General features: G+C 40.1%; 1 protein-coding gene across 2 annotated transcripts in view; it reads right to left on the bottom strand.

The window, feature by feature from the left end:
* Positions 1-22,913, bottom strand: part of LOC135482681 (tectonic-2-like) — a 43,691-nt gene that overhangs the window by 6,522 nt on the left and 14,256 nt on the right. For both annotated transcript variants that reach the window (XM_064762936.1, XM_064762937.1), the window contains 7 exons: positions 22,584-22,776; positions 17,738-17,853; positions 16,564-16,814; positions 13,922-14,841; positions 12,811-12,924; positions 2,723-2,840; positions 909-1,025 (listed from right to left, as the gene is read on the bottom strand). In XM_064762936.1, the coding sequence (XP_064619006.1) occupies positions 909-1,025; positions 2,723-2,840; positions 12,811-12,924; positions 13,922-14,841; positions 16,564-16,814; positions 17,738-17,853; positions 22,584-22,776 (1,829 nt within the window). The remainder of the gene's footprint in view (positions 1-908; positions 1,026-2,722; positions 2,841-12,810; positions 12,925-13,921; positions 14,842-16,563; positions 16,815-17,737; positions 17,854-22,583; positions 22,777-22,913) is intronic.

The following is a 22,913-nucleotide window of genomic DNA, read 5'->3' as shown; positions in this document are numbered from 1 at the left end:
TCGGGCCTTTTTCTGGAGCAGCTGTGGTCGGAATGAACTTCTGAATGGATTACAACACAGGGACATGCTGTAACAATCAATTTGAGGTAGGTTTCGTGAAAATCCAGGAGCAGTTGTGATGAAATGGTCCAGGAACCATGAGCTCACCTCGGGTAATGTTAATGCATGCCATTCGAGTGGATATGGGGAGAACAGTTTTGGTCACCGATGACGATGTGTTGGCCCCCTGGTGGCCAATCTATGAATCAAATCACATGGATATTTAGTCTCTGAGGTCATTTGACCTAGGGGTACATATGTAGAAGATTTCAAGTCAGTAACACCAGCGGCAACGAACGTGCCACTATTACCTAACGACGATGCTGATAGCGAACTTTGAACTCTGTGACCTTGAAAAGCACCCTTATGAGATGCATCAACCGAAAAAATTCCATGATTCTAGCTAGCAGCGTTCATAAGGTATTGCCAAAAATATGTTTACAAAGAGCGCCACGTATATGACAGACAAGCAGTCAAATTGTGCTAATTTTCATTTTGAAAGAAGATCTTGCCTAGGGGTACCCACACACCAAGTATGAACCTTCTAGGTCAAGTGGTTAAGAAACATGGCACACTTATGTCAAAAGTTAACGACCGACGACGACAGACGCCATGGTATCGCATAAGCACCCCTGAAAGGTGAGCTAAAAATGAGAGCGATTTTCAAGATTTCTGAAGATCTTGAACCAAACTGTAGTCCTGGTTGGGGAACAGTACTTTGAGCACGGCAACCTGGAAGTACACTATAAAAATACTTATTGTATTATTATGTCCTGCAGTGCTATGTATCCATTAGGCAACCCGGAGATATCGACGATGCAGCATCATACTGTTCTGAATAGAAGAGAGCCTTTTCAACATATTCATACCTTACTATCTGCACCCAGTGCTGGTCTACAGTTGTGGTATTGGAATCATCCACATAACCTATCTGGCTGAGGTAGTTTGCCGGCATCATAGAGTCTAAATGAAGTAGCGTCGATTTCCTACAAAATAACGAACAATATTTCAGTAATTTTTACAGGGGCAAAGTGTCAGAATAAAATGCTGAAGATGACTCGTTTTACTCGCAACATTAGTGACCTAGAACAAATCATACCAAGTTTTTTTATCAAAACGACTAAAAAATTAACCTAGAATGACAAATCAGAGTTGGATTCGGACAGTGTCAGCCAGGCACTTTATACTATGGTTAACATAGCGCAAGCAGACGACAAAAACAAATTTGTAAACACAGTCCGATTCAACAGCAGACAGGAAATATTCACCGGTGAATTTGCCTGTTGTTTCACTTAGAATGCGAATTTTGGACTATATTTATGTATCATTTCACGAATTTCATATTGCGTGCACTTTTCACTTCGGTTACATCACAATCTAATTTTATCCTGTGTAGGCCTCTTTATACGCCCATTTGGTTATTCACATTTCTTACACACTGGAAGTCAGCGTCGGGCAGGTTCCATTCTTTGTCTACGCACACATTCGGGAGTTCTGATTTGTAAGTGTTTAATAACTGTTTTATACATTTAAGTTTCATATCTAATTATTGTCTTGTGGTTTTCTTCGGTCTGTACATGTTCTTAAAATAAAAAAATATTCTTTTATAACCTTTCATTTGTATGTCATTGTGCGTCATGCATAAACATTTGTACATAATGTGTTGGTGCTAAATGTAACTTACTGTACCTTTTTCAGGTTTCAAATAAAATCACATATACAATTACAAAATTTCCGACTTATCTGAGAAATCACCATTATTTTAAAACTGTCAATGTCCATCTCACATCCTTTAGTCATGCCTTTAGATCTGCCACCCCTAGAGGTCAGCTGACAACAATAGCCAACCTCGTTCAGCCATAGCACTGTCAAAATCCAAAGTTGGATTGTGTTTGGATGAAATATTTACTCAAAGAAATTTTCCTTTTGCTTGTGATAAAGAACTCTATCAAGCTGATATAACGAAAAAAATCTGTTCAATATTTTTTGATCTAGAACAAGTCTCTTTATTTCTGATTGCCAAATTCTTTAAACAAGAGGTAGAACTGAAATACCCTGAACCTGGTAGGCTAACTTAGGCTTACCTAGGCTCTAGGAAAATTCGTCCCTGGAAAACCCTCTGGGTAGGTAGAGGTAGGCAGGCGAAATTTTTTTTTTTTTTCGCTAATAAGATGGCAAAGGAAAACAATTGAGAACTAAAATGCAGTAAAAACATTTTCAACATGCTGATCACTGCCTGTCATATTGTGCTTCTCAATTTACGGAATTTACGTGGCAATTCACGGAAAATGGCAAAATCAATTCATTGGAAAGGTCAGCACAAACAACACAATTGACAAGTCTTCCATTGAGGTCAAAATTACTGGGGACAACTTTTCCTTGGGGATGATTTTTCCTGGGACAAATTTTCCGGGGACGAAGTTTCCTCGGCGACGAATTTTCCTGTAACCCCTACGCCAGGGCTAGCCAAGACTACATCCAAGTGGGAAACTTGATATGAACTCCCCATCCCTGATCCAACAAAGATAATAGAGTCACTCATCACTCTGCCAATAGCCCCAATCGGCAAACAACAAATGCTCACAAGACTGATGGCAAAGGAAAAAACATCGTGATGAGTACTTGATCACCGAGACCAGTTTTAAGGATGTCATGTGAAAACTATTTAACCTTCTCAACTTACCTTAGTTCGTCACAGTTATCAAAGTCACCGACAGTCAGGTAGATGGCACAGTTACTCAAGACCTCTTCATCATATGTAGCCGGTTGTTTGGTAGCAGTTGTGCAGAGTCCATCTGCATCTGAAGGAAGGAGTACTTTGATCAATTGTAAAAAAGATTCCAAAAAAAGTTAAAGATCCAATACCAATGTGTGCTTTGTGTCATGATGATGTGATGCAATGAAGTAGTGACTTGACGGAGGAATGACATCACTCAAGCTCACCAATTAACAATGACAGAGAGAGAGAGGCTCTATGTCACAGAATGCAGGCGCATGCATCCACATGTTAAGGAAAAATATTATGGTTGGATTACACACTAGACAATGGCAAAAATGTGTTAAAACTCTTCGAATAAAGGAGTTTTGCAGAGTCAGAAATCGTTTTTTATATGATGGCGATAAACCTCTAGATTTAAATTAATCTTGGGTTTGGTAAGATTTTAAGCCCCTCTTTTGTTTCACATGTGATTTTGAGATGGATTTTTGGTAACTTTCAATGAAGTCTAAACCTAACAGGAAAACAAGGAATGGACAACACTTAGACAACCATGACACAACCAGAGTGTTCCTGCATGAACACTTCGATGAATGACTGCTGTTCCACCACTCTACCAGCTGAGGTATCAAATCAATCTCATTAAATACAATCTTGCACAATGTTGGCCGAACATTCACATATTTTGAATGCGTGCCTTTGTCATTCAAGAGTACAGCCAAAACTTCATTTTGATAATAAACAGGTAAGCCTTAGTACGTGCTAAACCAGCCTGAAGTTGGCTTCTTATTTCTTATTCCCGATTCTCAAGTAATTACTTATTCCTTGTTCCCAATGTGAGGGCTGAGTCAGTAATTCATTAATGAGGGCTAAATACAGTTATTATTGGCAATAAAGGCCAATGCTAACCCCAACCATAACCATCTGAGGATCAGGAATAAGTAGAATCGGGAATAAGGAGTAATAAAATAAGGAACCAACTTCAGCCAGGTACACAACACTACCCTGATCAATCAATTCCCCAAATTGCAGAGTATCAGACAGGTCTACTAGCTTGCCGAGCTGGCCTGTCCTGGGAGAGGAAAAAAGCTATTCGGCAAAGTTGGAAAAGCTGTGTCGTTGGAGTCTTCTAATGAAATATTGTAGTGTTAATCTGGTAATATGGTTCTTCAAGAATATTTTGCATCACATTAGAAAATGAAATGGTCCAGGGACCATGTGCTCATCTCGGGTAATGTAATGCATGTCATTTGCAGTGGATATGGGGAGAACAGTTTCAGGCTAGTTTCTTTCATCAGTTTTGATAACATTGAATAATATTATTTTTCTCGGCTCAATGGCACAAAAGAAAATTACCGGTACCATCTAAGTATATCATTTTGGTTATAAAGTTGACTGAATTTCAGGGTTACTGAAGAGCGCACATGTCACATGGAAATTGGTTGACATCTGTTTAACAGTTTCGGAGTACTAGGACTTTGTTGGATTTTCAAGATGGCGGCCTGGTGGCCATATTTGTCATGGGATTTGAATGAATATTAGGGATATTGATAAGAGTACATAGATGCATAATCACATGAAGTTTATTTTTTTTGTAATTTATATTTTTTATTGTAAACTCTCAGAAAAAAAAATTACACAAAGTATTCAATCCAACAATTTTGTTTACAACAGTTTTCTACAGTGCGGTGCAGTGTGCAAAGTGCAAAGGTGCAAGAAACTTAGTCTTTTCCTAGATAGCATTTAAGGAATTTCCCCATTTTCCCACAAAGTCTGTTCTTTTTTTGTGGCATTTTTCAATATTGATTTGGAGTTTTATTGTCTGTTTGAGATGTTGAAGGTTTGGTAGGCTATTGTTTAGTTTTGTTTTGTATATATATTCTTTTGTAATAATTTTGATATGTTCTATTGCAAGCGACTGCCCTGGACTTCCAAAAATGATGTCTTTGATGTTAAATAGTGGTATGTTTAGATGTTGACAAAGGTTTAGCCAGAGAGTTTTGGTTAAATTGCATTCCCACAACAGGTGTTGTAAAGTTTCTTTATATATTAAACAAAAACTACATGTATTGGTATTTGTTAGGCCACATTTGTATAACCAAGTATTAACAGGTAATGTTCTATGTAATATTTTATATTGCAACATTCTTAGTTTGGTGTCAATTGTGGCCCGGTAAGGGAGGCAGTATATGTCGCTCCAGTCATCTTCAGTGAGGTTGCAGTTAGTTATGGTTGTCCATTTGGTTTCTGATTTTTCAGGTCTTTTACTTGTACTTTTAATTTTTTGCCAATAGAAATGTTTTCCCGGTTTTTTAATTTTTTTTATCTTTGTTATGCTAAGATCGACAATTTCGGTCAGATTTGATCCCCCATCTTTTATTCTTTTCTTCCAGTTTTTTGGTACTGCATGTAACACAGCTAAGAGTTTGAACGGTTCTTTTTGAATTCCATATTTTGTCGAGAATTGTTCCCATGTATAAAAGTTCCCTGTTTCGTCAACTAAATCATTCAGATATTTAACACCATGTAGTTGCCATTCATTGTAGAAGATTGTTTTGTTGTTTATTTTGATATTTTTATCATGAAAAATCATGTTTTTAAGGGGATGCTCTTCTTTTGAGTCAGCCATTGTTATCAAAGATTTATAAACATCTTGCCAGAAAGGGTTTAGGTGATTTTTAAAGGTTGCATGAGGGTCTCTTGAAAGCCAAAATAAATTTCCGCCATGCTTAGTAGTGTCAGAAAGGATAAGTGTTTTCCAATCAGAAAAATTTAGATCATTGTGTAATTTCTTAACCCATATCAATTTTTGGGCCATACAGAAGTATTTTATATTTATCATTTTTAAACCACCATTGTCATAGTCATTGCATAGCGTTGTTCTTTTTATTTTTTCATTTTTATTGTCCCAGATGAAGTTAAAGCAGATCTTTTCTAGCCTTCCGAAACATTCCTCTGATGGATTTGGCAGTGCTGTAAACAGGTGTATTAATTTAGAGAGTGCTAGTGACTTAATGATACAGATTTTCCCATACATAGTTAGATTTCTCCCTGCTGTTTTTTCATCTTAACGATTGAGTCCCATGTGATACGAGTGCATTCCCCTATAAACCTACCCTTTACAAAGCCCTTTTGATATTTTGAAATCAATTGATTTAAGTTTGTTTTGATCACATGAAGTTTGGTTGCAATCTAATCATTAGTTTCGGGGTAATAGGACTTTGTTTAGTTTTCCAGATGGCCACCTGGCGGCCATATTGGTAGATGGATTTGACTGAAAATCAGGGATGCTGTAGAGACTACACAGATATACAACACATGAAATTTGGTTGCAATCCGACTTTGTTTAATTTTCAAGATGGCCACCTGGTGGCCATATTTATAATCCGAGCGGGACAAATTTTTGGGGTAGGATAGAGGGTCCCTAGATACATGTCCTCACAAGTTTAAAACCTTCTAGCTCAAATAGAAACGAAACGTGCCGCCTATCGGTGATTTAGTGAACTTTGACCTCTGTGACCTTGAAAAGTAGGTAAAATCAAAAGCCTAGGTGATACGTCATTTAACCTTATTAGATACACCCACCATAAAAATTTCCTCACTCTTCATACAACCATTAGCTTCACAAGGCAAAAAACCAATTTCCAAGATCGCCGCCTGGAGGCCAGAAAGTAGGTCATATCGCGAAAAAGAAAAATACGTCTGGGCATATTGCCCAAAGCTACCATCACACCAAGTTTTAGCCATCAGCCCTAGCGGTGACGAAAGGTGCTCCGCCAACGGACGACGACGGACAACGGACGCCACAATATCGTATAAGCTCCCCAGAGGTGAGCTAAAAACACACTGCCAGTTTGTCTTGTGGATCATAAACACATTTGAAACTATGCATGGATTGATCTTGTACGTGGTCGATTAAACACAACAATTTAGTGCATGTAATACTAGCAATGACCCGTGCTCCTCACAGAGTTTTGGAAACTATATTTCTTTAAAAAGATACTGTACAGGTGTTTTACCTGAATTGGAATGCTATGAAGCAAAGAAAAGTACTTAGGCTAGACCTTTCAGGAGATACATAATGCAAGTAGCTTTGAATTTGATGATTGGTTTTATTTTTGTTGAAAATAGTGTTTTTCACGAAAAAACCCACGCTCCTGTATTGCGACAGAAAAAAATGATGCGATCTCAAAGAGTTAAGGGTAAAATTTATGGGCACTTCTGCACTTCAAACGTGGTCGAATTCCATCATCAAATCTAATGTAACAGTATATACGTATAAAGTGAACAAAAATGTGCACGATCAGAACACCCATATTTTGCCAGTTTTTGCTTATAAAAGAAAGTGCGATTCACTAATATATGTATATTAGATTTTCTTTGTGACTCAAACATGTGCGTTTTGAACGGCCGAAATGTGAAATCAGACAACTTTACGTGTGTCTCCAGTAAAGGAAGATCCGTAGTAGATTACATGTTAGCCCCAGCTGACCAGATAATGAGTCTAACAGAATTTGAAGTTTTGACAATGAGTGAAGTTGTTAACCCAGCCGAATTTGGAGCAAAGCGTCGCGTGCGGGATCATTCATTTATGCAAGCGAAATGGGACTTGTCAGATTTCATCAAACTACAAACCGAGGACGTGATCAATAGGATAAGTAATCAGGACAACGTACAGGCGCGTGTTTGTGGAAAAAACAGCGATTCACCAGCAATAATAGAAAGAAAACAAGCCTATAGGCGAATATGGGTCGTCGCGTTGATGCCAGAACGTCCCCAAAGTTTGGAAATGTTGTTCTTAATTCCTCCGGGTTGGGGTACCTATGGCTTGATCAAATGAATATTAATGTGGATAACTGGAAAATATTATACTCTAATGCCCAGTAAACGATTAGAGATATTTGTCAACATGAAATTTTTGGTGAAATCGCAACAAATAAAAAACTCGATGTATAGTAATCTTATGTTTTCATTTGAACTTCAAACATATTTAAATGATATTAAATCAGTGAAACACAGGGCTTGTATCACAAAATTAATGCTGGAAGCCCATTGTCTAAGAATCAAAACTGGGAGACACTGTAGTCTAAGAAAGTGTGAGGTTTGCAAGTCAGGGGAGGTTGAGGATGATTTTCACTTCCTTGCGGTGTGCCCTAAATATGCGTCAAAACAGCAAAACTCATTGCAGTTGTAATAGAAGTGATCTTCATTTTCTGTCTCTGTCGGATCTGACTACAATTTTTCTGAAAAATCCTTCACCTCCCTCTGCTGCGATTATCAACGAGTTCTTTAAACTGCATAACTCTATATTGTCCTGATTTCCATTATTATGTTTTTGTCTTTAAATATTTGTGATCTTATTTTGTATACCCTGTAACTTTATATTGTATATTTTGTAATTATTTTATGTAACCGTTGGCCCCTAGTGGGCGTTTTATAGTCTGGGCTCCTGACCTCACTCTCGCTGTCGTAGGTCAGGCAATAACAAAAATCTATAAATAGAACAATAGCTTAAACCACCACTTCCACAAAAATTCTTATGCCTAATACATCATCGATAAAGACACGTAGCTTTGTGAAGAAACTCACCATACTGCTCGCTGGCCAGCACAACATTCCTGCATGCTACGTATACACGCTCATCAATTTTGAGCTCCCAATTAATAATTTTATTCATTTCGCATTTTACATGAGACGAAGGACTTAATGAACAAGATAACGAACTTTAATGAAAACTTAAGTTTTATTACAATAGGACAAATACTGGCAACGCAATTTGCATTTCAATTCAACAACTGCCGAGCATCCTAGGGCTAAAACTATCTTCATTCATAGTCAATCTCGCCATTTAGCTAAACGGACCTGAAACAAATCGATTCAGCGTCTACACTTTTACTCCGATTTGTCTCAAAATTGGTGACAAAGAGGCTGAATGTACTGCAAACAATTCCTCGGAACCAAATTTTTTAAAAAATCATTTTAAAGATATTTTTTAGTGTAAAATGCCCGTTGCTAGGCATGGTTGCTAGGCACATGCTGCCACAAACATAATGACAGAACCTGACAATAAGGGTCTGCTCTCGCGACGACCAATATAAGGTTACGGGCATTCCAGAGGGCCTTTTCGAAAACCCAAGGCGCCTAAATGCAATTATCAATATCTGTAATAACCGTATTAATGCAATGTCAGATCAGAATGAGGTGGACGCAGCTTATGAAGTATTTGTGAACGAATGCAGACGGGAAATGGATGATTTCTTCCCATTCAAGGATAGTAAAGTACATTTCAATAAACGACAAGAGGAAACAGTATAAAAAACCATGGTGGAGTGAGAAACTGGAGAAGTTATGGAAAAACTGTAAACAATCAGAAAAAAATTATCTGCATTTTAAAGGTAACCGTTATACTAAACGTACTCTATTGGCTAGATTTAAAGAATGTAGATCGAACTTTGATAAACACTTTCGTAAATCGGAGCGCTCATACAAGAATAAGCAAATGGAGAATATCCAGCACATGGAAACTGACAACCCGAGAACGTTTTGGCAGGAAATTAAAAAACTTGGCCCCGGCAAAGAAGTGGACTACATAAGAGCAGTGTATAAGGATGACGGCAGTATCTCATACGAGAAGGAGGATATTACGGACAAATGGTCGAATGATTATCAAACGTTATTCAAGAAGGATGTTCCATATCAACAAAATGAGGCTGATCTAATAAAACACTTGGATAGCAATGTGACATTCGATGATGGTTCTGTTCTTAACGCTTCGATATCTAGAGGAGAAGTCTGGAAGGCAATTAGAAACTTAAAAATGCGGAAAGCAACTGGTGTAGATAAGATACCCAACGAAGTGCTGAAATGTCGACACCTCACATATGTGCTACATAGTCTATTCGACAAACTATTTTCAAGTGGTATAAAAGTTCCCCAAGCGTGGAATAAAATTCTAAAATACCTTGGTACCGTAAAGTCAACTTTTAAATGGAAAATGCATAAGCCTCGTTCTGAGAGTGGAGTGTTTTGGACACGCAACCAAGATGCTCTACCAAAGTTCCCTCGGGTTGCACTAAAATGTGGAAACCATGCACACGTCGCGTCAATGGAATTTCAGCTCACTTCAGAAGTTTGAGGCTCTCAAAACACTGCTTCAAACACAAATCAGCCAAGGAAGCATCAACCACCCTAAGTTTTTTAATGAGCACTACACATATTTGCCGAGAAAAACGCTCCAAATAGCCCATTTGCGCGGATTTTAGCATCACTTGAGCGAGCCCATGCGGACTTCCTATGCGCGCTGTACAAAATGTACATGTCTCATTTTCTGTAACGTTGCCGTAACATAATGTAAACAACGGCGCTACCGGTGCTCCGGGCCGGCGATGGATGAAATTTGCCAAATTCGCACATATTCAAGTTATTTTCGTGGCCTGTCTTTTTAAGTTTGAGGTATTTTAGAATAGAAATTGAACCCGAGGCGAGGGTTTGGACGAAATTTTAGCTCCACCCTCGAGTGTCTTGGTAACTCAACCAAGGTCCTCCGCCTCGGGTTCAATTCCTTAAGCATTATCCACCCTATCAATAAAAAGGGCAAGGACCCCTTAGACCCGTTCAGTTACCGTGGTATAAGCTTGAATTCAACTGTCGGGAAACTGTATAATGCAATACTGAACAATAGATTGATAACATTTGCCGAAATGAACAATCTTCTCTGTGACGAACAAAACGGGTTTCGACAAGGAAGAAGTTGCCTAGATCACTTATACACGCTGACCTCAGTGATACGAAATAGAAAACTACTAAAGCAGGAAATGTATGTGTGTTACGTGGATTTCACCAAAGCGTTCGATCTGGTGGACCGGAACCGTATGTTACATAAGCTACTCGGACTTGGGATAGCAGGACGATTCCTTAACACATTAAGGGCAATGTACACGGATACTACCGCTTGCATCCGTATCAATGGACACTTAACACGGGACTTCCAAACCTCAGCTGGCGTAAGGCAGGGTGACGGATTATCACCGACTCTGTTTGCCTTGTATCTTAACGACCTAGCCACAGATATCAAAGCAATGAACATGGGCGTGGATATAGATGGAGAAATACTGTCACTGTTGCTTTATGCTGATGATATCGTGCTGATCTCCAACTCTGAGGACTCGCTACAAGAGATGATTCGAACTCTAGAGAGATGGTGTGATCGGTGGAAAATGTTTATAAACACTAGTAAAACCAATATTATGCATTTCCGTAATCAAGCCCAGCCGCAAACTGAATTCAGTTTTGACTTTCAAGGTGAAGTTCTGGAAATAGTGAACTCCTACAAATATCTTGGGCTTGAAATATATTATTCGTTAGAATTTATGCAATGCTCCACGACGCTGGCAGCGTCCGCCGGGAAAGCACTTGGTGGTCTGGTAGCGAAACATTATTCCACGGGAGGATTTTCATACAAGACGTACTCTAAGCTTTACAACGCTACAGTGATTCCAATAATGGATTACGCGGCCGGTGTATGGGGGTTCAAAAGTTACCAAAAGACAAACGTAGTTCATTTCCGCGCAATGCGTACTTTCCTTGGTACAGGCAAGCTCTCAGCGCTCCCAAGCATCGAAGGTGATATGGGTTGGACGCCAGTCAGTGTTCGACACCATCTCGAAATGGTTAGATTATGGTTTAGATTGGCAAATATGACAGAAGAGAGGCTAACTAAAAGTGTATTCAGATGGGATTATAAACTTAGGAGAGGAAAACAGACATGGTGCGAATCAATGAAAACTATTTTCTCCTCTGTTAATATGGACTATTACTTCCAGAACTTAGCGATGACAGTGCCAAATGTCAAAAGGATTTTGAGTGACGTTAAAAAAGAACTATTAATCACGTATAATATGACCTGGAAGGAAAATGTGTCAAAAATGCCCAAATTAAGGACATACAAACTCTTGAAGGATAATTTCGCCGCCGAGGACTATCTACTGAAACCGTTTAACCGTGTTGAACGGTCAACTTAAGTTAAACGGCACAATGGAACTTTCCCAATCAACTTGGAACTTGGACGATACCGCGGATTTCCGGTAGAGCAAAGGACGTGTTCAAAATGTGATAATGATAAAGTAGAAGATGAGGTGCATTTCCTGTGCCACTGCCCCGCATATTGTACACAACGTACAAAAAGGTACGAAATGATTTCAACTATAGTAAAAGACTTTAAAGGACTAGCAGACAATGAGAAAATAAAAGTTATGCTGAGTAATCGAGACGTAATGAAATATGTTGCGAACTATGGTATCAAAGCGCTTGCGATAAGAAATATATAATATATTGTAGGTAGAAGCAAATTTAAAATAAACTTTTGGTCCGTAAACTTATGTAAGCTTATATAATGTGTCTTATAAGCCTAAATAAGGCTGGCTGTATCGTGAAACAGATGACACTTGAATAAAATATATACTACTATACATTCCCTTAGAAATGATAAGAATCACGGAAAAAAATCAAGAAAAAAAATCGACCGCTGCAGGTTTCGAACTCGGGTCATTGGCATGTTAGGCCAGTGTCTTTACCATTGGACCACCAGAATCCCTAGAACTGCTTGGGGCGATCTTGTATTTATAACTCCGGAGCCGGGCTTAGATGGCAGCACCACCTATTGTTTAGTATGTTAGCGATCCCAGGATGTTCAAAGGAAAGAACACCCGAAAAACACATTTTGCGCTGAAAATATGGTTTGGAGACATAGCTGAATGGCTTCACAGGCAAAATATACATGCACATACGAAAAATTAGGAGATTCCATCCAGCGGTAAAGGCAGTGGTAGACATAAAGGGATTTTTACCACTGTTTACCAGTTCTAGTATCAATAATAGATTGCCCATGTTACCAGATGGACACAGGTTACAGTAGATTTACCAATGTCCCCCAGTTTGGCTGCTTTTCCTGCGATGCAGCCATTACCCAAGATTGAGAGAAGATTTTTGGCAATCTTGGGAACTGATTCTCCAGGGAGAACACAATAAACAATTCTATCCGTAGAGAATGTACTCACCAACTTTATAGTAGTAAATACCATTTCCTTGGCTGTAGTCAACAGGATCAGTGACAGTGGTGGTTGTGTTATAGTAGCCAATACCAGCAATTATAGGCTTCCCGAACTCATATCCTAAAATAAAGATGAAAAATTTATGAGCATACAATCAAGAATTGATAAAGATTGGTCTTTATAAATTCTTGATATCATTTGTCAAAGTGTCACAGGATGCACAGTACCTCAAAACATCTGTTTCCTCAACTTGTTTTGAATGTACCAGCCACTGCACGCTTCACCAAATAACCAATACAAATATCTGTCGTTCATGAAAATTGGTAAATGAAATGGCCAAGGGCCATTGTGTTCACCATATAGATATTCTGTAGTTAGGAATTCATCCTGGTTAAGAAACATGCTACATGTATAGTAGATAGGTCAAACCAAAGTCAGTATGACATGTGATGTATCGTTGCTTGGTGTACCTACCATAAAAATATCATCGAAAACAAGTCACTAATAAGCGAGATATTGCACTTTTTACCTTTTTTAGTTTTGGCCCCCGGGTGGCCAAGTTGAGAATCAGATCAAACTGGAAGTCGATGTCAGCAGTTATATGGCTCAGGGAGTCTTGTGTACCAAATTTCAAGTTCATAGCCTTAGTGGTTAAGAAACATGCCATATACACTCAAATGGCCAATTTACGCCATGACCTCTGTGACCTTGAAAATTAGGTCAAATCAAAAACCCGTACGATATGTGATGTATCCTTGCGAAGAGAACCTACCATAACATTTTTATCAAAAACGAGTACCTTATATGAAAGATATCACACTTTTTATGTTTCCACTTCTGGCCCCCTGTTGGCCAAGTTAAGAATCAGATCAGACCGAAATTCATTGTCAGAGGTCATCTGACTGGGGATCCTGTGTAAAAAGTTCATAGCCCTAGCAGTTGAGAAACGTAGCACTGTTTTTAAACAGGATACAGACGACGATGGACGAGGATGACGACGATGGACACTGCGGTGCTGTATAGACTCCCCTACGGTGAGCCAAAAAGGTCAAATAATTGCATGCTCTCTGCATCTAGTTTTGATGAATAAAAAACCCAAGAACTGACAATTTCTTACCTGGATAACCTGACCTAGGTGAATACTGTCCTGTTGTATTTGTGGCATCCACATTCGCATCTTGAAGAAGCGTGAAGTTGTAATCGTGGGTATATTTGATGGAGTATTTCTGAGTCACTTCAGAGGGGTAACTCAGAGTCGAAACAGTCTGGGTTTCTTGGCTGACATTATTCGCATCTGTAGAATACGTCTTGACCGTTTTGGTGTAAGACATTTCAACTGGCACATCCCCCATTATAAAATTCGCCGTCAGATTGACAATCCTTTTCCCAGCCCAATAAAACTTGTATTCAACATCGAGAACAGCGTTTCTACAGATTTTGTTGGTCACATCAAATGTGGGTCCTGGGGGTAAATTCAGACCATCATCATAGGCACACCGAGTGGGAGCTGCTGTAGCAGGGGTAGTCACCGTAGTACTATTGGGGCATACGAACTGTCCATGTTTATTGAATTCACATGACGCATAATCTACAATTGTCGTTGAAAACAACGAACGTGTCGAAACAGTTTGGACATCTTCTAAGTTTTTTACATATCCCCTCAAATTAGGATCGGTCGTGCAGAAGTAATTCGTACTGACAGTTGTGTATGCCGTTCCATCATATTGCATCATAACGCCAGGATAACTTGGACATGGGGGCGTGCTGATGCTTGAAGCCGTGATATAACTCCTTGCATTGAAAGGTCCGCCGACTTCTTCACATGTTGCCTGTGTCATCTTGATATTGCAGTTACTGTTACCGTCAGTCAAGTATTGGACTGGAGCTGTCCTTTGGCACTGGCCAGTCAGGACACGTTGCGGCAGAGTGAGAATTCCAACTTTCCCATTCGAACCCGGCACATTTGTTTGAATACTCAGGCCTTGTTTGTAACCAATTCCTGCAACATTCTCTGCGAGGTTTCGTTTGTCTTTCTCCCTGAAAGTAATTTGGAAGGAACAGATTAGCTTTGACAAGCACTTAAAAAACACTGTTTAGTCACACCTGACACTGGGGAATCAAGATCATCTGCCATCGAAAAAAGTATTCCGCCGACCGACTTTGTAGTGCATTCGAATTACATGACGTAGGGAGTCATGTGTACCAAATTTCCAGTGCATAGCTTAAGCGATTAAGAAACGACCCATTTTTCCACTCAAACAGCAAATTTACACCATTTGACCTATGTGACCTTGAATATTAGGTCAAATCAAAAACCTGTGATATGTGATGTATCTTTGCATAGAGAACCTACCATAAAAATGTTACCGAAAACAAGTTACTGATAGTCATAAGAGAGATATCACACTTTTTAAGTTTCCACTTCTGGCCCCCTGGTGGCCAAGTCAAGAATCAGATCGGACCGAAATTCGGTGACAGAGGTTTAATGACATAGGGAGTCATGTGTAGTAAATTTCAAGTTCATAGCTTTAGTGGTTAAGAAATGTGCCATAGTCACATTGAAATGGCCAATTTACACCATTTCACCTCTGTGACCTTGAAAATTAGGTCAAATCAAAAACCCGTAGGATATGTGATGTATCCTTGCTAGGAGAACCTACCATAAGATATCATTGAAAACGAGTGACTAATAAGCGAGATACTGCACTTTTTACCTTTTTTAGTTTTGGCCTCCTGGTGGTCAAGTCAAGAATCAGATCAGACCGAAATTCAGTGTCAGCGGTTATATTATATGACGCAGGAAGTCATTAGTACTAAATTTCAAGTTCATAGCGTTAGCGGTTAAGAAACGTGCCATAGTTACACTCAAACGGCCAATTAATGCCATTTGACCTCTGTAACCTTGAAAATTAGGTCAAATCAAAAACCCATACGATATGCGATTGTATCCTTGCTAGGAGAACCTACCATAAAAATTTAAATTCACTCATAAGAGAGACATCACTCTTTTTAGGTTTCCACTTCTTGCCTCTTAGTAGCCAAGTCAAGGATCAGATTGGACCGAAATTCATTGTCAGAGGTTATCTGACCTGGGGGGTCCTATGTAACAAGTTTCAAGTTCATAGCTTCAGTGGTTAAGAAACGTGCCACTGTTTTTGAAAAAGAATACTGCGGTATTGTATAGACTCCCCTACGGTGAGCCAAAATGCACAATTTGATGCTAAGGATACACAAGCCTAGTCATGAAAATATCTCAATTAGCACACCACTGTCAATCAAACTGTCAATTTTCAACCTGAGAATTTTTTTAGACAAGTGTAGAACATAACGATCCACCATCATCGTGCATATCCATCCATCACCGCCGATAACCTCCCCCCTCATCAGCCGTCAGAAGGACTGTTACTTAATCGGTTGTCTCCCTACATTCCCTTCCTTCCCACGCGTCCATGTTGCGACAACACTAACATTACCCTCACTCGTGGTTGTCGCACGAGACATGCACTGAAAGTCATCATAATGGGAGACCAGGGGTTCCAGGGATGCTGACCTGACCCAAATGCACAGTGTATGTTGTATAGAAGAAGGGTAAGGCGAGAGTTTTTTAATACCTTGTTTTGCGAACCTGCCGCTTACGAAAATGGCAAAAACAAAACTCGTGTAACCACTATTGGCCAGTTCCGGGCCACTCACTGTAATGTAATCAAGTGAGTGATTGAGTGAGTAACTCTACTTCAATAGAGAACAAAAACCACTTACTCCCATGAATACGCCGATCGCTTTGCTGGTACAGTGGATGCATAAGTTTGCTTGGTCTGAATTCCTTTCTGGTTGTTGTAGTATAGACCCAAGTAGGCGTTGTTTTCATAGTAAACACACATGACCATCCACCAGTCCTCCTTGTAATAGCGTGTTGACTTGCAAGTCCTGTCCTCGGGGCCATTTGTCCGTTCCCCACCCAATATTCCAGGAATACATATCATTGTTTTATTCATATCTGCCGTACAATCCTGAAATAAATAGGAAACAATTCATTCATGCTTTGAAGTCCACAGCCATTTCCTATCCTTTTCTGAGATTGTTCAAAATGCACATTTCATGTTCCCAGGTATTGAAACATTCTTACTTCTTTATTTGCAATTTTTATTGTGACTGTAGAAATAAGGCTCCATTGGTAAGGAACAGCAATTTGCTACTTCAGAAATGTTAGACACAAGGTAATGAAGAAATCTGTTTAGGGCCAGGCATTTGACTGAATAGAAGTAGCACACATAAGCGACTTAACTCTGTGTGACAGCTGAATCAACACACATAACAGAGAGTTGGTAATGCTTAGTCAAAACAAGAAATCTGAATACAAACAAAATTATCTGTTTTTGTTGAAATACATGCAGTCACCACTTTGATATCACAAAGTGCAAGTGAGCAGCAATGACCACACAAGGTACGACTCTGACGAGTGAGCTACTTTGATTTCACAAAGTAGCAGTGAGCTACTTTCATTTCACAAAGTACCAGCGAGCTACTCATCTCACAAAGTACCAGTGACCGACTTTTATCTCACAGAGTACCAATGAACTTCTTTTATTTCACAAGGTACCACGCGAGCTACTTTGATATCACAAAGTACCAGTGAGTTGCTTCCATCTCACAAAATACCAGTGAGCCACTTCGACCTCACAAAGTACCAGTGAGCCACGCAGCGATTTTGCAAAGACCAGCGACAGCACCAGTGGCCAACAGTAGCAGAGTTCAACCTTCCTTAGCAGACACCTCTGTATTAAGGACAACCTCTCTATTTGGGACACTAGTTTTGGTCCCAAATTGGTTGTTTCCATTCAATTTGACCTCTCTAATCAGGACACATCTCTATTAAGGACAGCACTTGTCAGTCCCAAGGGGGTCCTTAATAGAGAGGTTCTACTGTACTTACTGTATCACAGCAGCAGTTGACATCGCACGCACCCTTGAGGAGGTCACAGGGACATGGTGACAGGTTGACGAAGGCAGGGTTTTTAATCTCAGTCTCCACAGAACTAGAAGCTAAAGCTGAAAGTAAATACAGAATAATTATTTCTTATATCCAATTGTCAGAAGAAGCAATTTTTCACTTCAAAAATTGCCAATTTATTGGTGGCAAGTTTTGGTGGAGGATTTAAACTGGGCTAAACTGGTCTCATGCTACCCGTAAGAAGTAGCAAACTACTGCCCGGTCTCACTGTTTGATGATATAAAGGTTCTACATCAGAGGGTGGTAGTCTCGTACTGGAAGGCATCACAAAAAGCACACAAGCACTGTACCAATTGTTTATGTAACTTTTCCCTGGATATCATGCTTATAAGAACCTACATTTTATGATATGATCTACTAGTAGGCCCAAAATTATGCCAGTTGTTGCCTCTACTCCCAAACTCTGTGACTGAAGATATGTCTTTCACAGCCAGGATAGCATATCCAAAAATCTTACCATATACCCTAAATGCACTGATCCGTCAGACATGCTATGAAAAACATCAAAATTTGCCACAAAAAGAAGGCCTGATGCTATATGTACAAACTTCTCCAAAATCATGGAAAGTGTCTTCAAGGAATGCTTTTGCTTTAAAATAAAGTCTCCGCCACTTAAAACCCCATTAAAACTAATGTTTTAAAGAAAAAATATGCGAGAAAGTTCGAAAGAATTATCGCACAAGCTAGGATGCAATCTGCGATGCAATAAAAATATCTGTAATGCACTGGGTGCAATCCAGAGAAAGGTCATATTCATTGTTATATCATTACGTCCTACGTTACGCTTTTTGTTACGTCATGACATTGTAATTCCCCACTATTGCCATTGGCTTTCGAATCGGCGTGAAGTCGTTACCTCAAAACTTACGTCCTCCATGACACATTTCATGTCATGAAAGATTTATGGCCAAAGAATTACGAATATTGCATTTTAACCAACATTTTATTGGTATTTCTGGGAATATATGTGGTATATGAAAATATAATACTGCCCTCGTTAACACATGAACACAACATTATTTTGGTAAAGACTCAAACAACAGTTTTATCCAACATCATTGAAAAACTTTCTCTTTTATAAGGACAGGCCAGCTCAGCAAGTTGGAAGGCCGGCCTGATTCTCTGCAAGCTGGGGAACTGCTTTTTCTTGGGTGACACTATCATTGCAAGTGCAATGAATGTAAAGTTTGTCTCAGATTCTCTAACTAATCATGAATTAACCACTAGGCCTTTGGGCACTGAATTTGCTTTTAGAAAATCAGAAAATGTTATATCCACACTTCACAGGGCTGTTACATAATAAATATTGGTGCTATGTTCAGTATGACCCCCAGACCATGATAAAATACAGAAAACAGATTCTGATAAGATAATGACCCCTCTTTCTGTGACCACCCATCCCCCACAATGGCCAGAGGGGGTATGAAAATGAAAGTAAGCCACTTTGATACCACAACACACAAGCTTTTACATGAGTTTGCCTAAGGCCATATAAAAAAATAGTGCCAAGGACACTGTGCCCGCTTGGCAGTAGGAATTGGGGGGGGGGGGGTTTGAAAATCGGTAAAATCAAAAACTTGTATTGTATATGATGTACCTAATAATAGCTGCACCTACAGTGGAAATATGAGCATCTTAGTTCGAAGGATATATACCTCAAAGGATATGGGAGCTAGACCAGTTTTAAGGTTTTCAGAAAAAGCCATCTAGTGTGTAAACTAAGAATCACACCGCACCCAAAATCGAACTCGACCTAGATTTTAGGGTCATATACATACATATGAAAAATGAAAAGGATCCGTCAAAAACTGAGTACGCTAGAGCACTGACAAAGGCACCAATAAGGAATCTGCCATTTTCCACCATTTGACCTAGTTTTCCCTTAAAACAAAGACAAACAAAAATGAAATGGCCAGGGCCATTGTGCTCACTTCATGTGGAGGAAAGATGGATAAAGAGCATGGTATTGTGTCATGTAGTGTTAGGTTTGATGCAGGTCCAAGCAATTACAATTTCCCCAAAATGGCCAATTTACATAACATTCGACCTCTGTGACCTTGAAAAGTAGGTCAAATCAAAGAAGACCCGGGTGACACATTGAATGGTTGTTAGAATTAGATGTACCTATGATATAAAATTGGTGCCAATCGGGCAAGTCATTACTAGGAATAATGGCATTTTGAAGAATTTAGGATTTGGCCCCCTCCCTGGAGGCCAAACGGCAAATCAGATCGCACCAAACTTCGGTACCTCAGATCACCTGACCAAGGGGTACATGTGTACTTAATTTGTGATCAATAATCATTGCAGTTAAGAAACATGCCATAGTTACGGCCTGACGGCGAATTTACGCCATTTGACCTCTGTGACCTTGACAAGAAGGTCAAATTAAAAACCTGTGTGACATATACTGTATGGTGGTTAGATGTACCCATGATATCAAATTGGTGGCAATCGGGCAAGAAGTTAAGGAATAATCACATTTTTAAGGTTTTTGGATTTTGCCCCCTGGTGGTCAAGTGGTGAATCATATTGGACCAAACTTCGGTCCCTGAGATCACCTGACTAAGGGGTAAATGTCTACCAAATTTGGTATCAATAGTCATTGCAGTTTAGAAACGTGCCATCGTTACATCCTAACGGCCAATTTACACCATTTGACCTCTGTGACCTTGAAAAGGAGTTCAAATCAAAAACCCGGAGGATATATGATGCACCTTTGCTAGAAGTACCTACCATATTTTTTTCAAAATTTCCCGACTACTATTAAGGGAGATATTGCATATTTTCACTTTTAACGTTTGGCCCCCTGGTGGCCAAACCATGAAACGAATCGGACCGAAACTTGGTCTCCAAGGTGCCATTACATAAGGGTACATGTGTACCAAGTTTCAACTCAATAGCTCTAACAGTTACGAAACGTGCCCTGCTAACGGACGACGACGGACGACGACGACGACGACGACGACGGACGACCGTCGCCACGGTATGGGATAAGCTCACCTCTGCTAAGAGGTGAGCTAAAAACCCGTAACACAGCCAGGTCCAGAAGTATACATTTTATTTATGTGTCACCGAAAAAGAAAATCGCCAGCCTACTAAGGCTTATGAGACACAATACAATAATTTTAAATCCATATATTTGAATACAAGATGGTAGCAACATAAACTGTGTTTTAACTGCGTATTCAGTAACGCAATGCATAAATGTGACGTATGTAGTCCGCAACCTGATCAGCCGCTGGGCCAGACAGAAGCACACTCAATATTTCTTCTCATGAGATAGTCCTCACGTCCACGCCAAATGACATAGCAAAATAATTAAATAGTTGGTTCCTCTCTGTGTCATATTTATCACATTCAGAAGGAAATGGTATTCGTCTTAAACACTATTCTTATCACAATTTCTGTCTTGCAGGGGTATACCCCTGTATCGTCCAAGTTTGAGCGGAAAAGTTCTGTTCCGCATTCTTGCAAGGATTGACCTTTTCGCCCTACTTACCATGTTGACAACTTAATAATAATATTGCCCTACTGCCTTTTTCATGAATCAATTTTGAGCATTATGTTTACAACGTAGTTGACAATAAATAGTGAGAGAGATGAGACAGTCACAGCCAGGCCAAATCAGTCTTGGCAGCTCTGCCAAGTTGTCAACATGGTGAGAGAGATGAGGAAGTCACAGCCAGGCCGAATCAGTCCTGGCTGCTCCACCGTGTTGACAACATGATGAGAGAGATTAGGAAGTCACAGCCAGGCCGAAATCAGTCCTGGCTGCTCCACCGTGTTGACAACATGATGAGAGAGATTAGGAAGTCACAGCCAGGTCGAATAAGTCCTGGCTGCTCCACCGTGTTGACAACATGATGAGAGAGATTAGGAAGTCACAGCCAGGTCGAATAAGTCCTGGCTGCTCCACCGTGTTGACAACATGATGAGAGTGATGAGGAAGTCACAGCCAGGTCGAATAAGTCCTGGCTGCTCCACCGTGTTGACAACATGATGAGAGAGATTAGGAAGTCACAGCCAGGTCGAATAAGTCCTGGCTGCTCCACCGTGTTGTCAACATGGTGAGAGAGATTAGGAAGTCACAGCCAGGTCGAATAAGTCCTGGCTGCTCCACCGTGTTGACAACATGATGAGAGAGATTAGGAAGTCATAGCCAGGCCAAATCAGTCCTGGCTGCTCCACCGTGTTGACAACATGATGAGAGTGATGAGACAGTCACAGCCAGGCCGCATCAGTCTTCGCCGCACTGCCTAGTTATTGATATGGCGAGAGAGATGAGACAGTCACAGCCAGGACTCGCCCTCGCTTTCATAAGTCGTCCCCCCGACTTAATAAGTCGTCCTCCCGAGATAATTAGTCGTCCCCCTGACTTACTAAGTCATCCCCCGAGATAATAAGTCGTCACCCCGACTTACTAAGTTGTCCCCCCGACTTACTAAGTCGTCCCCCCGAGATAATAAGTCGTCCCCCGAGATAATAAGTCGTCACCCCGACTTACTAAGTTGTCCCCCCGACTTACTAAGTCGTCCCCCCGAGATAATAAGTCGTCCCCACGACATAATAAGTCGTCCCCACGACATAATAAGTCGTCCCCCCGAGATAATAAGTCGTCCCACCGAGAATTTTTTTTTTCTCGATGTCCTTTCCCAGCCACCGTAGTTTTGGATAGATACCGGCAGGGGATTAGAGGGGGGGGGGGGGGGTTATAAGATACACATTGACCCTTGATCACACAGAGAGCATAAGAGTATTGACTTACCAGCAGCAGTTACGTTAACCTCATAACTTGGTTCCAGGTAACTCAACACCATAGCTGCAGCTGTCTTGTTGATGTACTTAGGACTAGTGTCACTACCACTTGGAGCACAGCAGGAAAGCAACAGGAGTTCAGCAGTAGTTGATGCGGGCCATGCTGATCTTTCTGCCTCCACAGTTTTATAATGCTGCCCTGCCTGAAAAAAAAATTGACACCATTTGGAATAAGAAATTGTTCAAATGTAAGTAGAATGGTGTCAATATCATTCTGTTGCATGGCACTGGTAGGTTAAGGCTTGGCAATAGGTACCACTATTTTGGCTAGAAGTAATCT

This window comes from Lineus longissimus, chromosome 2 (assembly GCF_910592395.1).
Source record: "Lineus longissimus chromosome 2, tnLinLong1.2, whole genome shotgun sequence".
NCBI lineage: Eukaryota > Metazoa > Nemertea > Pilidiophora > Heteronemertea > Lineidae > Lineus > Lineus longissimus.
Note: the sequence above shows the minus strand (reverse complement) of the source record. Positions and strands in the feature narration are given on the sequence as shown.